General features: G+C 28.6%; 1 protein-coding gene and 1 pseudogene across 1 annotated transcript; both read left to right on the forward strand.

Moving 5' to 3' along the window:
• Positions 1 to 1,939: 1,939 nt before the first annotated feature.
• On the forward strand, positions 1,940 to 10,581 carry LOC120277982 (alpha-galactosidase-like). Its single transcript, XM_039284858.1, has 15 exons — positions 1,940 to 2,110; positions 2,778 to 2,836; positions 4,130 to 4,186; positions 4,280 to 4,314; positions 6,338 to 6,441; positions 6,545 to 6,620; positions 7,028 to 7,086; positions 7,188 to 7,253; positions 7,566 to 7,649; positions 8,553 to 8,617; positions 8,733 to 8,815; positions 8,915 to 9,005; positions 9,133 to 9,182; positions 9,677 to 9,814; positions 10,352 to 10,581. The coding sequence occupies exons 1-15, from the start codon at positions 1,968 to 1,970 to the stop codon at positions 10,433 to 10,435; spliced, it is 1,194 nt and encodes a 397-aa protein (XP_039140792.1). The 5' UTR covers positions 1,940 to 1,967; the 3' UTR covers positions 10,436 to 10,581.
• Positions 10,582 to 16,030: 5,449 nt separating this feature from the next.
• On the forward strand, positions 16,031 to 18,608 carry LOC120279312 (annotated as a pseudogene).
• The last annotated feature ends 1,467 nt before the right edge of the window (positions 18,609 to 20,075 follow it).

Consider the following 20,075-nt stretch of genomic DNA (forward strand, 5'->3'; position numbering starts at 1 on the left):
TAAATAGATGAATTTTACAAAACATTCTTGTGAATCTTTTTTATTTTTTACTTAGTAGAAAAACACATATATGTTTCAAGTAACAAGCGATGTAAAATAATAATGATAACAATAATAAATTTCTCTTAATTATTTTATGATAAAAAAGTAATTTGATTTCTGTGGCTTTAGATGCCTGTATTGGTTAAAATGACTTAAATTTTTTGCCTAACAAAATTCTTATAAAATATACACCACTTCTCTATGTTTGTTTATTTTTTTTCTTTGTAATGAACCCAATAAGAGTTGTCAAAGAACAATCAGATACAAAGATGTACTAATTATGGACTTACGATGACTTAGCGATCTCCTGGAGTACATCATAGATGATTTGAAAGTTCCCTTACTATGCAACTCTAGATAAAAAGGAATGCACCACCTCCTACAAAAGATTTATTTAATCCCAGTAAACAGTGTTTGGGCCAGACCAAAATATTGAATAAACAGTATTACTACAGTATTTTCATGCAACCATAGAGAGAAGAAATACACCATTATTATTTATTTGTATTTCAATGGATATATATTGTGATTTGTTAGAAATAATTAAAAACAACAACTATTAAATTTTTGTAACTTATGACTTTTGCTTTTGTCAAAAGATTTAATAAGTCACTGGAAACTATTATGAAAACTTTTCGAATTCATTGCACTTTTTATAATTTTTTTTATAATTTCGTTTTTGCAGGTATGAAGACGATACTTTCGGTTAAGTACTTTTGATATTTTTAATTATATACATTTGGTATATATCACTTTGGAACGTAGGAATAATACACCCAAAACTTGTGAAGTAACTAAATTATTATTTATTAGAATTTTTTTTTATTTACACAACAAATCATGCAAACCTCATTTTCAAAATTTTCCAAAATTTGTGGTTTTTGTTTTAAGATATAGAGCTAAACTATCTTATAGTTTGTTTTTTTTTATTAATTAGGGACTTGTGGTTTGAGTTAATACATTTTAATACTCTATAATCTAAAGTGTTTGCAAAAAAGTGTTAAAACGTTGATCTCTTTTAATTTTTGCTGTGTGGCATAAAAATAGACTTAAGTTTTCTATTTTGCTATTATTTAGAATACTAAAATATGCACTAATAAAAATTATTCAGATCTATTTGCATAGTATTTAAAAACTATTTAAGTTATATTAGATGTAAACTTGAATGGTTTCTTATTAGTACGTATTTTAATAATATAAATAAAGGTAAAAATAAATAAATTTATTTTTACATTAAAAAGAATTTAAGCTTATTAGTAAACGGTTAAATTACATGGTACTAAATTGTTATAATTCAATTCACAAGTTCCGAATTGATGAAGGGACAAATCACACGTTAGTTTAGCAGCATTTCCCTTAAAATATATAACAAATTTTAATCACAATCAATGATTTAAATTTTATTCGGTTTAGCACCGGGAAATTTACGCTATTTTTATTTATAATAAATTATTAATAATTTCTAAGGATATTATAAATATTAATATCACTTTTCATGGGTCGGACCAGAGGTCACGTACAACAGGCTCCACACGCAATCCTGAGATCGACCGTACCCGCACCGTCGATCACCGATGTTTGTACAAACAGCACAACACCTTCCAAAACCAACAGCAAATAAAAACTCGCCACGTAATCCAACCACAAACGTGGCAAATCTTCATCGCTTGAAACCCAAATTCGCTGTTAAATCCCACACAGTAAATCCAAAGGATAACAAGCTGTCGCAATACATGGGAAGCCAACTAGCAAGCATTTGCCGAGAAGATTATCCAAAAGAAATTCAAAGGACTAAAAAGAAAAATAAAACAATATAAGGTTTAAACTGCAAAAAAACCACAAGGATTTATGTATAAAAAGGCTATGTATTGAAGTACCAACAAAAGAAAAGAACAAAGCTTCTCTTCAGAAAGAAAGAGAGAAAGATGGCATGGAGTGGAGGAGTGCTTGGATTCATGATGCTATGGACGGTGGTGATGGCAGGGAGGATGATCAACGATGGAGTATCAATGGTTGGGAGAAGAAGAGAGCTTATTGATAATGGCCTTGCAAAAACTCCTCAAATGGGGTACTTAATTATCATATATATATATATATATTTATCTTGTTTTGAAGTTATGTTTTTCTCCTTTTGTTTTTTTTTTATTGTGATCTAATCTAAGAAAGAAAAGTTTTTGTTGAGTTTGAGTTCATGCATATCTGTGTTTATTTATCTCTTTGAAGTTTTCTGTGTTTTTACTCTGAAGAATTCAATATATATACTACTTTCTGTTATTACTCATGATTTAGTTTTATTTTATTTTTTATTTTTAGTTTTTTTGATAAATGAAATGAGAAGAGACTCACACTAGTGTGTGTCAATGTTACCTTTATTTTTTCTTCTTCTTCATCATCTTTTTCACTACTTTTTCTCCATCTTAACAACCCATGCATACATCTTGATCACCTTTGACTTCTTCTTCTCTTCCCTTCTATTATTATTATTATTATTATTATTATTATTATTATTATAATGTGCAAAACACACGCATTGAAAGAGTCAAAAATCTTAACCTCTTGTATATGAGTCAGATGCTTTTACAACTTGGCTAGTGTAATGGTTTTTGTCTTTCTCTGTATATAAAATATATAAACATATAGCATATATTTTCATAGATATATATATATATATATACATGTAAGTAAGTTTTGAATTAATGATTGAATAAATTGAGGTGGTGAGTGTTGTAATGTAGGTGGAATAGTTGGAACCACTTCCATTGTGGCATCACCGAGCAACTCATCAAGGAAACAGGTTCTCTCTTCTTCTTCTTCATCATCATCTTCTTCTTCTTATTTTTATTTTCTTTTATTAACATCTTTTTTCCTTATTTTTTTCACCCCTTTTTTCCCCCACTATAATATTCCATAACCACTATAAATGTGCACATGTGTATTTTTTCACCCCTTTTTCCCCCACTATAATATTCAATAACCACTATAAATGTGCACATGTGTATACATACTTATATATATATATATATATATATAGTTTCACCTTTTTTTAAGCCTCTTTCCCATCTCTACATAGTTGACTTATTGAGAATTTTCTTCTTTTTTTATTTTTTTATTTTTTATTTTTTTATTTTTCCAAAGGTGAGCCCTCATATTGTAGGTCAAAGTCTATGGACCATGGTGACCATTGCCATAATGATGTGTATATCAGTATATCTATATATATATTGTGAAACTAGTTAGATTTTATGGCCTTTCTCTCTCTCTCTCTCTCTCTCTCTCTCTCTCTCTCTCTCTTTCTTTATATATATATATATGCATGTATAGTTATATATGTATATATATATATATATGTGGACCTACATTTTTTTTAACTCAACTCCACCACCTTTCTCTCTTTCTCTTTATAAATAATAAATATACATGGTTGTGGTGCTTAGGGTTTTTTTTTCTTGTTTTTGTTTTTTAAATTAATTTCCCTTTGATAGTTCACTGTTTCCAATTAGATTCTGTCCTTTTTCTCTGTCTTTGTCTAGGTAGTTCAACGTTTATATTTATTTATTTATTTATTTTTGTTCTTGATGGTTGTTTTCTTCCAATATCTCATGTCTTGATACCTACAAAATAATAATAATAATAATAATAATTATTATTATTATTATTATTATTATTATAATTATAATTATTATTATCATTATTATTATTTGTCTTTAGTTTAGTGTGAATTTGAAGGTAGATTGGCCGCAATGATTGGATCATGTCACATGCTAGAGTTATGGCCTTGTGGGGATCCTTTTATTGTTCTTGTATTTTTTAATATATATTATACATCATTTTCAAAATATTAGGTAGATGCTAAATTAATAATAAAATAGTTTCTTTTATAAACTAAATTAAAATATTCACTTGCCAATTTGCTTTGGAGTAAAACTTTCGTCACAATTAATTTTGTCAATTCCTTTCCATAAATAAATGAATAAATAAATGATGTGATTATATTATTCATAAGATTTAGTTTTGAATAAATTACATTATTAATATAATTTAAATAAATATTTGAGCTCATTATAATTTTTAAATTTTTTTAATGCAGCTGATGCACTGGTGTCAACAGGACTCTCCTCTCTTGGCTACCAATATGTTAACCTAGGTTTTCATATATATATATAATATTTATCATTTTTTAATTATTTGTTTAAATAAATAAATAAATAATTAATTATTTTTATTTTACAAATATTAGATGATTGCTGGGGTGAATCAGACAGAGACTCAGAGGTATCTTTCATGCTCTTTTAATTTCAGTCTTTGTTTTTTTTTGTTATAGGTGCTTTAATTTTATAATTTAAAATAATAATATTTATTATAATATTTTTCTTCATGAAAGCTCTTGATTCTCTCAATTTTTCATTATATAGGAAAATTATTAAATTTTCTCAAATTTATTACTCAGAATATATCTTTAAAATTTTTATCACAATTATATACAGCGACATATTTATTACCCAAAAAGTCTTGGTTCTTTTGTATTGATTCAATTGCGAAAAACATGATTTACGGTACACTCATTATTCAAATTTAAAATGTACTAGACATAATGACATTACCACGGATCCTCACTTATGAGAGCGGGTGTGTAACCCAATCTCCATGGTGGTCGGGTGAGGGCGCACAAATCGACCCATCATACGCCCCGACAGAGAATTGAGCTTTGTCGCATTTATACATATTTATTACTTTACTCAAGATAAACATCTTTGTTTGTTCTAACTTTATAAGATTTAATATCTCATTAATTGATGTATACCAAAAATATATTACCCTATCAACTATTCTATTTTAGACAAATATCTAAAGCCAATGAACACACTTTTAGTATAAAGAAAAAAGAAAAAAGAAAAAAAAATACAAATAGAAAAATAAAATAAACAAGTACAAGAGAAAAAGAATCTAATAAAACCCTAACCCTAAATATAAAGAGACAAAATAAAGTCTACAAATGTGAGCTGGCTTATAGTCCTTGTTACTGTTATTCAAAGAGATCTGGTTTCTTTCTTTGCCTCCTTTTCTTCATAAACAGACCATGAGCCTCATATTAAATTATTAATCACAACATGTTGTTTCTAGTCTTTAGGGGGCATGTTTTCATGATTTGGTTATTTGGAGCTGTCCATGGGACCTTATTTTGATCATGTTTGTTCACCAAATCTTCATAAAATTAATGGCAATATTATTTTGTTTTTATATCATATATATATATATATAACTTTTTTTAAAACATGCAATTAAAAATCCAACTTAATTGTTTTTTTCTTTTATGTTAGGTATTATTTGTAATATACATACACACATACTGGTTGTTCAAATCTTTATATAAATAATGGCAATACTACTCTATATTTGTATTTTATATATATATATATATATATATCCAACGTGAAATAAAGCTAACTCTTTTTAAAACATATTGAGGGAAATCCAACTTAATTGTTTTTTTCTTTCTGTTTGATATTATTTGTAATTATATATATATACACATATTCTGGTATTGTATAAATATATATATATCGATTGAGAAATAAAACAAACTCTTTTTAAAATATGCAGTTGGAAATTAAGTTCCAACTTGATTGTTTTTTCTTTATGTTTGATATTATTTATAATATATACATAAACACATTTGTTTGTCTATATTTGTACAATATATATCTTTATCGAGAAGTAATTTTTTTTAAAACATATAGTCAAAAACTCAACTTAATTGACTTTTTTTCCTTGCACGGCATCATTTGTAATATGTTTGGGTACACACACATACATGTTTCTATCAAATCTTCATATAATTAATGACAATGTTACTTTGTATTTATATCATATATATCTCAATCGAGAAATAAAATTAACTCTTTTTAAAACACAGTTGAATATTCAATTTTAATGATTGTTCTTTCTTTTTATTCGATATTATTTGTAATATATACACACATTGTGGTTCATCAAATTTTATATAACTAGTAAAATGTTACTTTGTATTTATATCATTTATGTATTGATCCAGCAATACAATTAACCCTTTAACTATTAAATTTTGGTATTTATAATATATTACTTAGAAAGCAGTTGTTTTTTTTTTTAATATGGCCTTTCATGAATGAGTTGATTACCAATTGTAAATGAGTTTAATTTATTTTGTTATTTATTCATTTTAATTTTTTTAAAAATAGTTTTTTAATTTAATTTTTTTTAATATTTTGGACTTGTTTAATTTTTTTTATATGTATATTTTGGACTTGATAATCAGGGGAATTTGGTTGCCAAACGATCAACCTTCCCTTCAGGAATAAAATCACTCGCAGATTATGTGCATGACAAAGGCCTCAAGCTTGGGATATACAGTGATGCAGGGTAATATTATATATATATATACACACATTGAAATAAATAAATAAATAACATTTAAAATAACTGTTAAAATAAAATACATGAAATGTTTGTGAACAAATGACAGGAGTCAAACATGCAGCAAAACCATGCCTGGTTCTCTTGACCATGAAGAACAGGATGCCAACACCTTTGCCTCTTGGGTAATATATATCTATATATATATTTATATATATAATGTTATATATCATCAAACATCTTTCAAATACTTATATTTATTATTATTATTTCTATATTTTTATTCTTATGTTATAAAATAATATGAACAAGTTTACCCATCATTTGTTACTGATTTGAATTCTCATCTCTGGATTGGGAGGAGAATAAAATATTGACTCTTTTGTTGTTGCATGGATGGTTTTCGTCTCACCCGTGATCAAAAGAAAATGTTATAACAATTCTTCATATTGATTATTTTTCACATTATATTTAGTTTTTTATTTATTTATTTTAGATAAATTTTAAGTATGATAATTTTTTTTCTTCCTTTTTTTCTTAATTGTGATAAATGTGTTACATATAAATGTAAGAATTTGTTTTGGTTTATTAGGGAGTGGATTATTTGAAGTATGATAACTGTAATAACCCTGGGACAAGTCCACAAGAGAGGTAATATATTAAAACATTTTTGATAATGTCATTATAATTTGGTTTATTTAATCATGTTTAATTATATTAATTTTATATAATTGTGTTAAAAATAAAAACAGATACAACACTATGAGCAAGGCACTTCTCAACTCTGGCAGAAGCATTTTTTTCTCTCTCTGTGAATGGTATGTTTGTTTCTATATTTTGTATTATGTATGAAAATAAATTCCGTATGTATATAATATGAAAATTTTGAAATACTTTCTAATATATTAATATTGTAAAATGTGAATTTTTTATTGAATTCCTTTTAGTGTGATTATATATTCATTTGGAACCCTCAAAATCACTTGCAATTAATTTAAAACTATATTGCATATTTTGGAAATATAAAATTTAAAGCCAACAGTGAAACAAAATTTTAATGACAGAATATTATAACTAATCATTTTTTAAATTTATATAATTAATAATTAAATGAAAATGATGATGGGTAGGGGACAAGAAAATCCAGCAACATGGGCAAGCGGTGTTGGTAACAGTTGGAGAACAACAGGTGATATTGAAGATAATTGGGAAAGGTATTTCATTTTAAATTATTATGATTATTATTATTATTATTATTGACAAATGCCGACAAATATTGATGACGTACACGAACTTTTTAAATATACCACTTACCCTTATCCTGCACAGCAGGAATTGGATCCTTGGTCTATGCTTAAGTCCCTCATATTTTTTTTTATTTACATTTTAGTTTTTATGTTTTGAATTTTTTAATTTGAACTCGTTATTAATATTTTTGATAGAATATAAAAAATATCTAAAGAATTGTCAAGGGAGCATGATGGGGGTAATTTTATAATTTTAATTTAATTTTGGATTTAAAAGTGAAAATTTTGAAAATGAGGGATGTTTAAATTTTGATAAATTTGAAGGATTAAAAAAAAAAAAAATATGGAGTTAGTAGGGGTGTAAATGAGCCAAGCTACTCGTGAGCTACTCGAGATCGGCTCTTCCAATGCTCGAATTTGATTCGATTTTTCACAAGCCAAGCTCGAGCTGCTCGTTTATGTTGACAAACCGAGCTTGAGCCCAAAAATACTCACCTCATGAGGCTCGCGAGCCTAAACGAGCTTTTATATATAAAATATTAAATTATTTATATATAAATTACAAAAATACATAATTATATAAACTATATAAAATTATAAAAATACTTATGTATACAAGTTAATCGAGCTTTAACGAGCCGAGCTCGAGCTACTTGAGTTTTTCAGCGAGCCGAGCTCGAGTACAAAAAAAACAGCTGGAACGAGCTCGAGCTGAGCTCGAGCCTTCGAATACTATACTTGAGCCGAGCTCGAGCCTGGTGATACTCGGCTCAGCTCGGCTTGTTTACAGCTCTAGGAGTTAGTTTACTCTTATAATAATTTGAAATTTATTTATTTATGACTAACTTTTTAAGATAAATTATTGTGTAGCATGTTATCAAAGGCTGATGAAAATGATCAATGGGCTTCCTATGCTGGTCCTGGTGGATGGAATGGTAACTTTTCATTCCTATTTTACCCTCCCGTTAAATTAATTATCTTAAATTTTAATTAATTAATAAATACTATGATATAATTAATTAATTAATTAATTAATTTTTAACTATTTAGATCCTGATATGCTTGAAGTGGGCAATGGTGGAATGACAACAGAAGAATACCGTGCCCATTTTAGCCTTTGGGCTCTAGCTAAGGTATATAAAATACAAGCATATATATATATATATATATATTATATGTAAAATAAATGTTTAAAATTTATAAGGGCATTTTGGTAAATGAATCTCTGCCAGGCTCCACTCTTGATTGGTTGTGATGTGCGTTCAATAAGCAGTGAAACTAAAGATATACTTGGTAACTCTGAGGTCATTGCAGTCAATCAAGGTATTATTATTTATTATTATCTTTTCATCATTTCATATATATATATATATATGTATATATAAGTTATGGAATTGCTAATTATTATTATTATTATTTTTATTTTTATTTTATTTTTTTGTCTTAATAGATGGACTTGGAGTTCAAGGAAGGAAAGTGAAATCTAATGATGGCTTAGAGGTGTGCTTTTCTATATATATATATAATATTAAAAATAAATAATTTTTGTCGAGAGAGAAAAAGAATAAATATAAGTAAATCAAGAAAAAGAAACAAAAGTTTGTGTTTATTAATATTTAAAAAATAAAAAAAGTTGATATACAATTGCCTTAAACATGCATTTTTTTCTCATTATATTAATAAATATATTTTCTCAATTAATCTAAAAAAAAAAAATACAATTCTATATAATAATTATATATATATTTTTTCTTTTATGAACATGAATAAGCAACATGCTAGGGGCTAGCATTTATGTGGAGTGTAATTATAAATTTAATAACACACGTGCCATCATTTTGTATAAGTTAGTTTTAAATCTGCCTCCTTAGCCAGCCATAAATACTTCACATTAGATCTGATATAATAGAACAAATTGTTTTTAGCAATTATAATTATTTTATTTTAAAAATTCTACATTATTTATTTATTAATTTATTTGTGAAAAAAATTAGGTATGGGCAGGAGCATTGAGTGGTGGAAGAGTGGCAGTTGTGCTTTTGAATAGAAGTGGTTCACAAGCTTCAATCACTGCTGACTTGTCTGATATTGGACTCCAATCAAAACAGGCTGTAGTTAGAGATCTTTGGGAGGTGAGTCCAAATTACCTTTTTGCCCTCATTGTTAATCAAAAAGACAATTTTACCCTTCACTTTTTTGCTATCTTTTCCTTTCCCTTCAGGGTAAAATTGTATTTTGAGTATAAAAAAAATAATAATAACAATAGAGAGATAGATAACTATATATACATATTTCTACCCTCATTCTCAACCCAAAACCAATTTTTTACCCTTTCACTTCCTCTGTTTTGCTTCCCAATCTTTTGCATGCCTCTATTTTTTATAAGGGTATAATTCAATTTTGACTATAAAAATATTTTCTTAATAATAATAAATAAGAAGAAGGAGATAACTAGATATTTACTTTTTAACCCCCATTTTTTAAACCAAAAAGAGAATTTTACCCCTCACTTTCTCTTTTTCATCCCCTATTTGTTTATGCTTCTCTTGTTTTGCTATAAGGATAACATTGTATTTTCACTATACAAATATTTTTGATAATATATATATATATATATATATGAATACATTTGAGTCTTACTATTAAATAATTTTGATTTATAATGTCAGCATTCCACTTCGAAAGCAAAAGGACAAATCACAGCGACCGTGGATTCTCATGCTTGCAAGATGTATGTTTTGACACCAAAGTGAAAATTTCGTGTTTCTGAATAAAGTGGAGAAAAACATATTAAAAAAATTTATTAGCAACAAAAGAAAATAGAAGTTGTTCTAAACATGTACACCTCTTAAGTTTTCCCTGCATGAAATAAAATAAAATAATAAATATTTTTTTATTTCATCCCTCCTTCACACTTGAATTTTATTATGTCTGAAAAGTTTAATTTAAAATAATATTAATGTTTTATAAAATAAATAATTTATGAATTATGTTCAAGTATGTTTTTTTAGCGATTATGGTTTGGTGAGTCAAAAGAGGGTGAAGATAAGGTTTAAAATTATTTAAATCACTTTTAGAGATAAAACTTAGAGCAATTAAATATATTTGAATTATTATTTTTTTAAAAAAAAATTATTGAGTATATTTATTTAAATTATTAAGTTTACATGCATTAGATTAGGAGTGTGTATTAAATTAATTTGATTAGAATCATTTAAAAAAAAACATTGAAAACTGGAATTTATATATATATATAAACCAACTATACATGATTGAAAAACATCACTCTATTGCACTGAATATTATTATTGCAAAACAATATCATACATAAAAAAGTTAAACATTTCATAATACAATATCATACATAAGAAAGTTAAACATTTCATAATATAAAATATTGTTATATATTTTTAATTTTAAACAAGTAAGCTTATTACATGCTTATTTCTAAAGAAATAAATAATGATAAAATGAAGCTACTCTCAAAACAGATGATCATATTTAGAACTTTAGAAGATATTAAGACAATTGATTTTATTCTATTTAAAAAAAAAACTTTTTTTTGACAAATTGCAACGTAGAAAACCATTAGGCTATGCTTTGATTCCTATTTAAATTTAAATTTTGTATATGATAAAAGTTATTGCTGATTCGGTATAACCACCGCCCATAAATTTGGGTGTAGCTTCTACAATGATAATTGAGACGCAAAACCTAAATTGCTAATCTATCATACATATTGAATTTCAAAATTTCTCTTCTATAAAAAAAATAGATTTTTAACTTAGCTTTCAAATAAAACAAGAATTAACTAAATTAAAAAAGAAATTAGAATATTATAGTGATTCATTATAGCCATGGCCATAAACCCAATGGCAGCTTTTACAATGAGACTTGAGACGCAAAATTTAGATTTCTAACCTATCATCCAAATTGAATTTGAAAATTTTACCTGCATCGAAAAGATATATTTTGATCATAGCTTTCAAATAAAACAAGAATCAACCCAATTGAAAAATATATTAGAAAGTTACGGCTGATTTGGTATAGCCGCACCCATAAATTCGGGGGCAGCTTCTACAATGAGAATTGAGACGCACAACCTAGATTGCTAATCTATCATGCATACTGAATTTCAAAATTTGTCCTATATAAAAAAGATATATTTTGAACTTACCTTTCAAATAAAACAAGAATCAATTAAATTGGAAAAGAAATTAGAATATTATGGCATTTCGCAGGAGTGGCCATAAACCCAAAGACACCTTCTACAATGAGACTCGAGACCCAAAACCAAGATTGCTAACCTATCATCCATATCAAATTTGAAAATTTGTCCATCATCGAAAAGACAGATTTTGAAAATAGTTTTCAAATAAAACATTGAATTTAAAATTTTATACTACATCAAAAAGATAGATTTTGAACATTGCTTTCAAATAAAACAAGAAACGACTCAATTGGGAAAAAAATTAGAAAGTTACGGCTGATTCGGTGTAGCTGCGCCCATATATTCGTGGGTAGCTTGTATAATGAGAATTGAGAGGCAAAACCTAGATTGCTAATCTATCATGCATATTGAATTTCAAAATTTGTCTTCCATAAAAAAAGATAGATTTTGAACTTCGCTTTCAAATAAAACAAGATTCAACTAAATTGGAAAAAAAAAATTAGAATATTATGTTGTTTCACTATAGCCGGGGCCATAAACCCAATGACAGCTTTAATAATGAGACTTAAGACGAAAAACCTAGATTGCTAACCTATCACCCATATCGAATTTGAAAATTTTCCCTGCATCAAAAAGATAGATTTTGAACATAACCTTCAAATAAAACAAGAATCAACTCAATTTGAAAAGAAATTAAAAATTTATTGTGATTCTGTATAGCCACACCCATTAATTCAAGGGTGGCTTCTATAGTGAGAACTGAAACGCAAAACCTAGATTGTTAATCTATCATGCATATTGAATTTTAAAATTTGTCTTCCATCAAGAAGATAGATTTTAAACTTAGCTTTCAAATAAAACAACAATTAACTAAATTTGAAAAGAAAATTAGAATATTATGGAGTTTCACTGTAGTTGTGGGCATTAACCCAACGACAACTTCTACAATATGTTGGGATGCAAAACCTAGATTGCTAACCTGTCATCAATATCGAATTTCAAAATTTATCCTGCATTGAAAAGATAGATTTTTAACATAGCTTTCAAATAAAACAAGAATCAACTCAATTAGAAAAGAAATTAGAAAGTTACAATTGATTCAGTATAGCCGCGCCCATAAATTCAGGGTTAGCTTCAACAATGAGAATTGAGATACAAACCTAGCTAGATTGCTAATCTATCATGCATATTGAATTTCAAAATTTGTCCTCCATAAAAAAGATAGATTTTGAACTTATCTTTGAAATAAAACAAAAAATCAACTAAATTGGAAATAAATTAGACTATTATGGCTTTGCGATATAGCCAAGGCCATAAACCCAATCACAGCTTCTACAATGAGACTTGAGACGCAAAACCTAAATTGCTAACCTATCATCCATATCGAATTTAAAAATTTGTCCATTATCAAAAAGATAGATTTTGAACATAGATTTCAAATAAAACAAGAATCAACTCAATTTGTAAAGAAATTAGAAAGTCACGGCTGATTCGGCATTACCACACCCAAATATTCAGGGGTAGCTTCCACAATGAGATTTGAGACACAAAACTTAGATTGCTAATCTATCATGCAATTGAATTTGAAATTTTGTCCGCCATTAAAAAGATAGATTTTGTACTTTGCTTTCAAATAAAACAAGAATCAACTAAATTGAAAAAAAAAAATTAGAATGTTACGGTATTTCACTATAGTAGGGCCATAAACCATATAACAACCTCTACAATAAGACTTGAGATGCAAAACCTAGATTGCTAATTAATCATCTATATTGAATTTGAAAATTTGTCCTGCATTGAAAAGATAGATTTTAAACATAACTATCAAATAAAATAAGAATCAACTCAATTTGAAAAGAAATTAGAAAGTTACGGCTGATTCGGTATAGCCGCACACAAAAATTCAGGGGTGGCTTCTACAATGAGAATTGAGACGCAAAACCTAGATTGCTAATCTATCATGCATATTGAATTTTAAAATTTATCCACCATAAAAAAGATAGATTTTGAAATTAGGTATTAAATAAAACAAGAATCAACTAAATTGGGGGAAAAAATAGAATATGACAACATTTCGCTATAGTCGTGGTCATAAACCCAATGACAGCTTCAACGATAAAACTTGATAAGCAATACCTAGATTGCTAACCTGTTATCCATATTGAATTTGAAATTTTGTCTTGTATTGAAAAGATGGATTTTGAGCATTGGTTTCAAATAAAACAATAATCAACTCAATTGGAAAAGAAATTTCGGGGTCGCTTCTACAATGAGAATTGAGACGCAAACCCTAGATTACTAATCTATCATGCATATTGAATTTCAAATTTTGTCCACTATAAAAAATATAGATTTTGAACTTAGCTTTCAAATAAAACAAGAATCAACTCAATTTGAAAAGAAATTAGAAAGTTACGGCTGATTTGGTTTAGCTGCGTCCATAAATTAGGGGGTAGCTTCAACAATGAGAATTGAGATGCAAAACCTAGATTGCTAATCTATCATGCATATTGAATTTTGAAATTTCTCCTTCATCAATAATATAGATTTTGAACTTAGCTTTCAAATAAAATATGAATCAACTAAATTGGAAAAGAAATTAAAATATTACAATCTTTCGTTATAACCGGGGCCATAAACCAAATGACAACTTCTACAATAACACTCCTTCAAATTCATGTAATTTTTGATGGCTTTTTTTAAAAAATTGGAATACTTTTTTTTTTGGAAAAAGTGGATGAACCACTTCCATTAAAACGGGAACAGTACAGAAAGCTTCCATGAAACAACAGTGGAGGAAAAAGGTAAGAACAACAAACCACTAGATGTGGTACAACATCAAAAGAAAGCCGTAAAGACAAAACACAAAAAACAAGGCGAGGAAGTAGGGCTTCCTCCCCTCCCTCTCTCTCTCTCTCTCTCTCTCTCTCTCTCTCTCTTACCCAAATATACTCTAGCTTGTACCCAAGTCTTGAACCTCGTCGGACGTCGGAACCCCACCAGAGTTCACAGCACGAGGTCCTAAAAACTCCAGAATTCTGAGAATGGTGGTGCCTTTTATAACAAACGAGAACCAGGATAAAAGCATATAGTCAACTGTCAGAATAATACCATGAGCAAGAAAGACAATAGTGTGAAAAATATGATCATTTCTAGCAAGCCACACAATCCACACAAGTGCTTTTATGACTAAGTCTCCCAAGTTCCTCATTCAAGGTCGAACATTTGACCTCCACGAATCCCAAAGAATGCTCATGGAGAGAGACAGTTCTGGCAGCTGACAAAGGTTAATAAAATTATCCCAAATAATTTTAACAAAAAGGAAAGATGATCAACCGACTCAATCCCTAAGTGGCACATTAGACAAGTAGCAATCGGAAGCTTGTTGCACTTTCTTTTTTCAAGATTCTCTAGAGAAAAAAAATTATTCTTCCTTACAAGCTAATTGAAAAGATTGATCTTCCACGACAAGTGTTATGCCAGAAGAACTTCATCATCGGCAACATAACCCACCATCATTTAGGAAATTATAGAAGGACTTCACAAAGAAGACACCGTTCCCCCTGAGCATCCACGGTTTCTTGTCCCCTAGCTCCCTGACATGTGCCCGCAGATGATCCCTGTAGGGCCAAGTATCCCGATTCTCCATGAGCAGGGCCTCCTCAAACAGATGGTACAGTTCGTGGACCATGCCATTTTGCTACAAATTAGCTTTGAATTCCTCCGGCCATAGGTGCATGGGTGCAAATCTATTAAGCCAACAATCTTTCCAAAAAAAAAGTCTCAAACCCCTTTCCAGGAAAAGGAGAAATGCCCCGAAAGCCTAGGAGACAAATTTTAGCGAGACAAACCAAAATTAAATTGGACTACGTTCGGACCACACTAGTTGGGATCCATAATAAACTTCCACCACCATTTTTCCAGGAGTGCATGATTGAAGTTGTACAAGTCCAAGATTCCCAAAACCCCCTGATCACGTGACCAACAAAGGTTCTTCCAACATACCAGCAGACAACTCGAGTGGTCAATGTCTAGAACTGACCAAAGAAAATCTTTTTTGATCCGGTCAATTTCCTTGATGACCCAACATGGTAATTTGGAAATGGACATCCAATAGATAGAACCAAGTTCACTAGGGTTAGGCGACCTCCTAAAGATAGGTGCTGCACTTTCCAAGATGAGAGTCTCCTTACTTTTAGAATCAACCCCTTGCAATCTTGTCGTTGGGGTCTTCTTCCAGAAATCGGTACCCCCAAATGGAAGATTGGAAGTAAGCCAACTCCATAGTTTAAAGTTTTTCCAGCCCTAGCCTCCGATAGTGCACCCATACAACTCGAATAGAGGCAAGTTTTTTCAGAATTAGTTTTAAGGCCCGACATGCCTTCAAGCAAAAATAAAATCGACTTCACAATCCTGAGGTCTTCAAGACCTCCCGTGGTCAAAACTAATAAATCGTCAACATAGTGCAGGTTGCACTTTGTTCTAAACTCGCCAAGGGGAACATTGACCAAGACCTTGGATCTTAACGCGTGTGAGAACATCAAGCTTAGAACGTCCTGGGTATGTCTCACATTGATCAAATCAAATACCTTTTATTCTTATTCAAGCAAAACAATTACTGAAAATTTCTATCTTTTACAGGGTATTGATTGCTTGAAATATGATTACTGTAACAACGAAGACACAAAGCCAATGTTGAGGTAACATCAAAGTTTACTAAATCACTGAAGTACAACTTATGGTAATGATTCGTCAATACTGAAATTTGAAACTGCATTTAGGTATCTTGTAATGACTCGAGCACTGATGCAAACTGGTCGTCAAATTTTTTTTCTCTTTGTGAATGGTAATGTACTAATTTGTTCTACAATGTTGTTCATTTTCAAACTACTTATCTGTGTTCATTTCCACTTTTAAGAGTGGCATGCATCCTGGGGTGCAAATGTAGGGAATAGCTGGAGAACAACTGACAACATAATTGATACACGGACTTGGGGTCCGTTTGATTTGTTAAAGAGAACAACACAAGCAGTACAGTACAGTACAAATAGTTAAAGTATATCACAAGTGCTTGTGTTGTTCTATGTTTGATTTTCATTGAACAGTACGGAACACAAAATAGTAAATTACGATAATACCTTATTATTATTCTATATTTATTTTATAATAAAAAATATACAATAATATTTTATGAAAATCTTATCAAATTTTACAACGCCCAACAACAACAATAAATTAAAAAAATTAACATAATTTTAAAAACATTTAACCTACAACAAACAAACTTTCATTAATATTTAAATAATAAAGTATAAATAAATAGATATATAGATAAATAAATAAATAAATAAAATTTTAAATAGATAAATAAATAGATAAATAAATAAATAAATAAAACAAAATAAATCATGTTATCAATTCTTAATGAGTATGTAATTTTTAATTTTAAATAGGGACAATTTTGTCATAAGTTATCCTGTACTACATAAGAATATTTGTGCCGTGGTTTTAGCGGTACAAAAAAATTAAGAAGTTGTGTTGTACCGATTGGGTAGTTTGTGCTGTACTCCCATTCCATTTGTAAATCAAACGCATAGCAATAGAAGTTGTCCTGTGCTGTCCCTCAAAGTCTTGCGTATCAAACGGACCCTTGGTATATTTGTTTATAACTTTTAGCTTTGTGTTTGAATGAAAATTTGAAATTTCTTTTTCTTCGGCTTGCAGAATGATCTCCCGAGCTGATCCAAATGAAGTGTATGCATCTTATGCAAGGCTTGGTGGCTAGAATGGTTCGCATTTTAAACACTTCTAAAATATTGAAATGCTCTTTTGGCATATTTTGACATGAATGCTTTTTTTTTTTTTTCTTTTCTGATATAGATCCCTTGACATGTTAGAAGTAGGAAATGGAGGGAGGACTTCAGAGGAGTACAAAGTGCATTTCAGTATATGGGCCGTTTCAAAGGTAATTTTCGCAAGTTTAAATATTTCTCTAGTGTTTACGAACGATTAAACTCTAAGTCATTGAAATGTAGGCTCAACTTATCATTGGATGTGATGGAAGAAATATGTCGAAAGAAACAATGGAAATTCTAGGTAACAATGAAGTCATTGATGTCAACCAAGGTAAACTATCTGCATGTCACTTGAATTACCACCAAATGTCAACCAAGGTATTATGTCTTCAGATTATTAATGTTAACCAATGGCAATTCTTGATTAAAACACTTATTCTTTTGCGATTTTTTTTTATGTAGATTTGGGCTGCTCCTCTGTCTGGATATCGAACAGCTATTGTTCTTGTTAATCTTGCTGATAATTTTGGCTCTCCGGATAATGTTTTTGTCCATTGGGATGATATCGGCATTCCTCCCGATACTGTTGTACAAGCAAGAGATCTGGGAGGTATTAATTTTGTCTTAATTCTATAATCTTAATTTCTACAATTCTCCGCTTTTTAATAGATGTTTATGAATTCTTTTGCATTGTAAAACACCTTCATCATTTTAGTTTCAATTCTACAGAAATATCAAAGAATTGTAAATGTCATTTCAGTAGACAAAACATCCCTTTCATTTGATTGTTCGATACCACTTCTTTCATTCAACAACATTGAACAAACATTCCTTCATTTGTTTATTTTATATTAATCAAATGTACTTTCTTTCATTTCATGCTTTATATCATTGTGATTTCTTTCTTTTTATTTGTCATATTACTCAGATAATACAATGGTTGTCACTGAATATAACTAGTGCAAAGCATGCATAATCAATGTATCGAAACCTTAATGTGATTCTAATGTCTATTCTCTCGTCTTATGCAGCACAAGACTTTGAAGGAGCATTACGTCAATAAAATGTCGGCTCACATTGGCATTCATCAATGCAAAATGTTCATCTTCACACCAGTTTCCAAATATTAAGGGCTCGTTTGGTATTGTTGCCAAATCTTTATTTTTGTTGCCAATTTCAAATTTTTGGAAATAAAACAAGAAAAACACGTTTGGCAAGCTATTTTTGTTTTCAAAAATTTTGAAAACAACATCTATGTTTTCAAAAAATATAGAAACACAATTTTTATATTTTCAACTATATTGAAAACATTTCCAAAACATTAACCTAAACCATTAAAGACATTAATTGCTATCTCTTTCTCATAAGCATTAATGGTTTAGATAAACGTTCCAAGATCTTCAACTCTTTTTTTTCTTCATAATTATTTTTCTTGGTTTTTCCGATCTCAAAAGTTATTTTCTCCCGTCTTTTTTTTAGATTTATTTGTAATTATTTTTTAAGATAGTTAGGAAATTTAAGATAAATATGGTTATAGATTTGAGACTTTTCTTGTGAAATCTCCTTTAATTTTTTTTTTCTTTTTATATTTCTCCTAATTTTCACAAAAATCTATATATCATATGTTCCTTTTTTTTGTCATTAATACAAATTTATAAAAATTTGGCATCGCATTATTTTTATATTTTATATAAATATATATATAAAAAACTTTGTTTTCTAATGCAACTTAATTTTGTGTACTAATATAAAAATTATAAAAATTATATTTATATAAATTAAGAAAAAATACAAAATTTTACAATATTATTATTTTTTGCTTTTGTGCTTTTTGCTTTCTCAAATATAAAACTTTGGTATCCAAACAAGTTTTTGTTTCAAAAAAATTGATAACAAAACAAAAACAAAACAAAATTGAAACAAAAACAAAAAACAAAAAAACAAAAACAATGCCAAACAACCCTAAGTTAATCAATCTAAAGTGATTGATTTATTAAGAAATTGTTAAGAAATTGTTCTTTCAAGTACGTGTACTTTGAAGGAATTGTTTTAGGGTTTCAGTTTGTGCCAAACTTGCCAAATGTTCATGTGGTATGTTCTTGAGAGTGACATTATATTATTGTTTATTAATGCATAAGTATGTTCTTGGTTTTGTGTCTTTGGTTTTGTTAGGAAATATATTATTTGTGTTTTAACTATTTAAATATTTTTTGGGATAAGTTGAATTAGGGTTTTTGAGGGTCAAATTTTATTTTGGAGGGAAGGAATGTAACATTAGAAATAAAATATTTTGTAATTAGAGTTGCATTTGAATTAATTATGATTTTTAATATTAATTTGTGATTTGTGCATTTGTTAATTAATTAAAATTTACGAGAGATATTCATTTGTTAGAACACTCAATTAGACAGAAACAATACATATATA

This window comes from Dioscorea cayenensis, chromosome 2 (genome assembly GCF_009730915.1).
Source record: "Dioscorea cayenensis subsp. rotundata cultivar TDr96_F1 chromosome 2, TDr96_F1_v2_PseudoChromosome.rev07_lg8_w22 25.fasta, whole genome shotgun sequence".
In the NCBI taxonomy this organism is placed as follows: domain Eukaryota; kingdom Viridiplantae; phylum Streptophyta; class Magnoliopsida; order Dioscoreales; family Dioscoreaceae; genus Dioscorea; species Dioscorea cayenensis.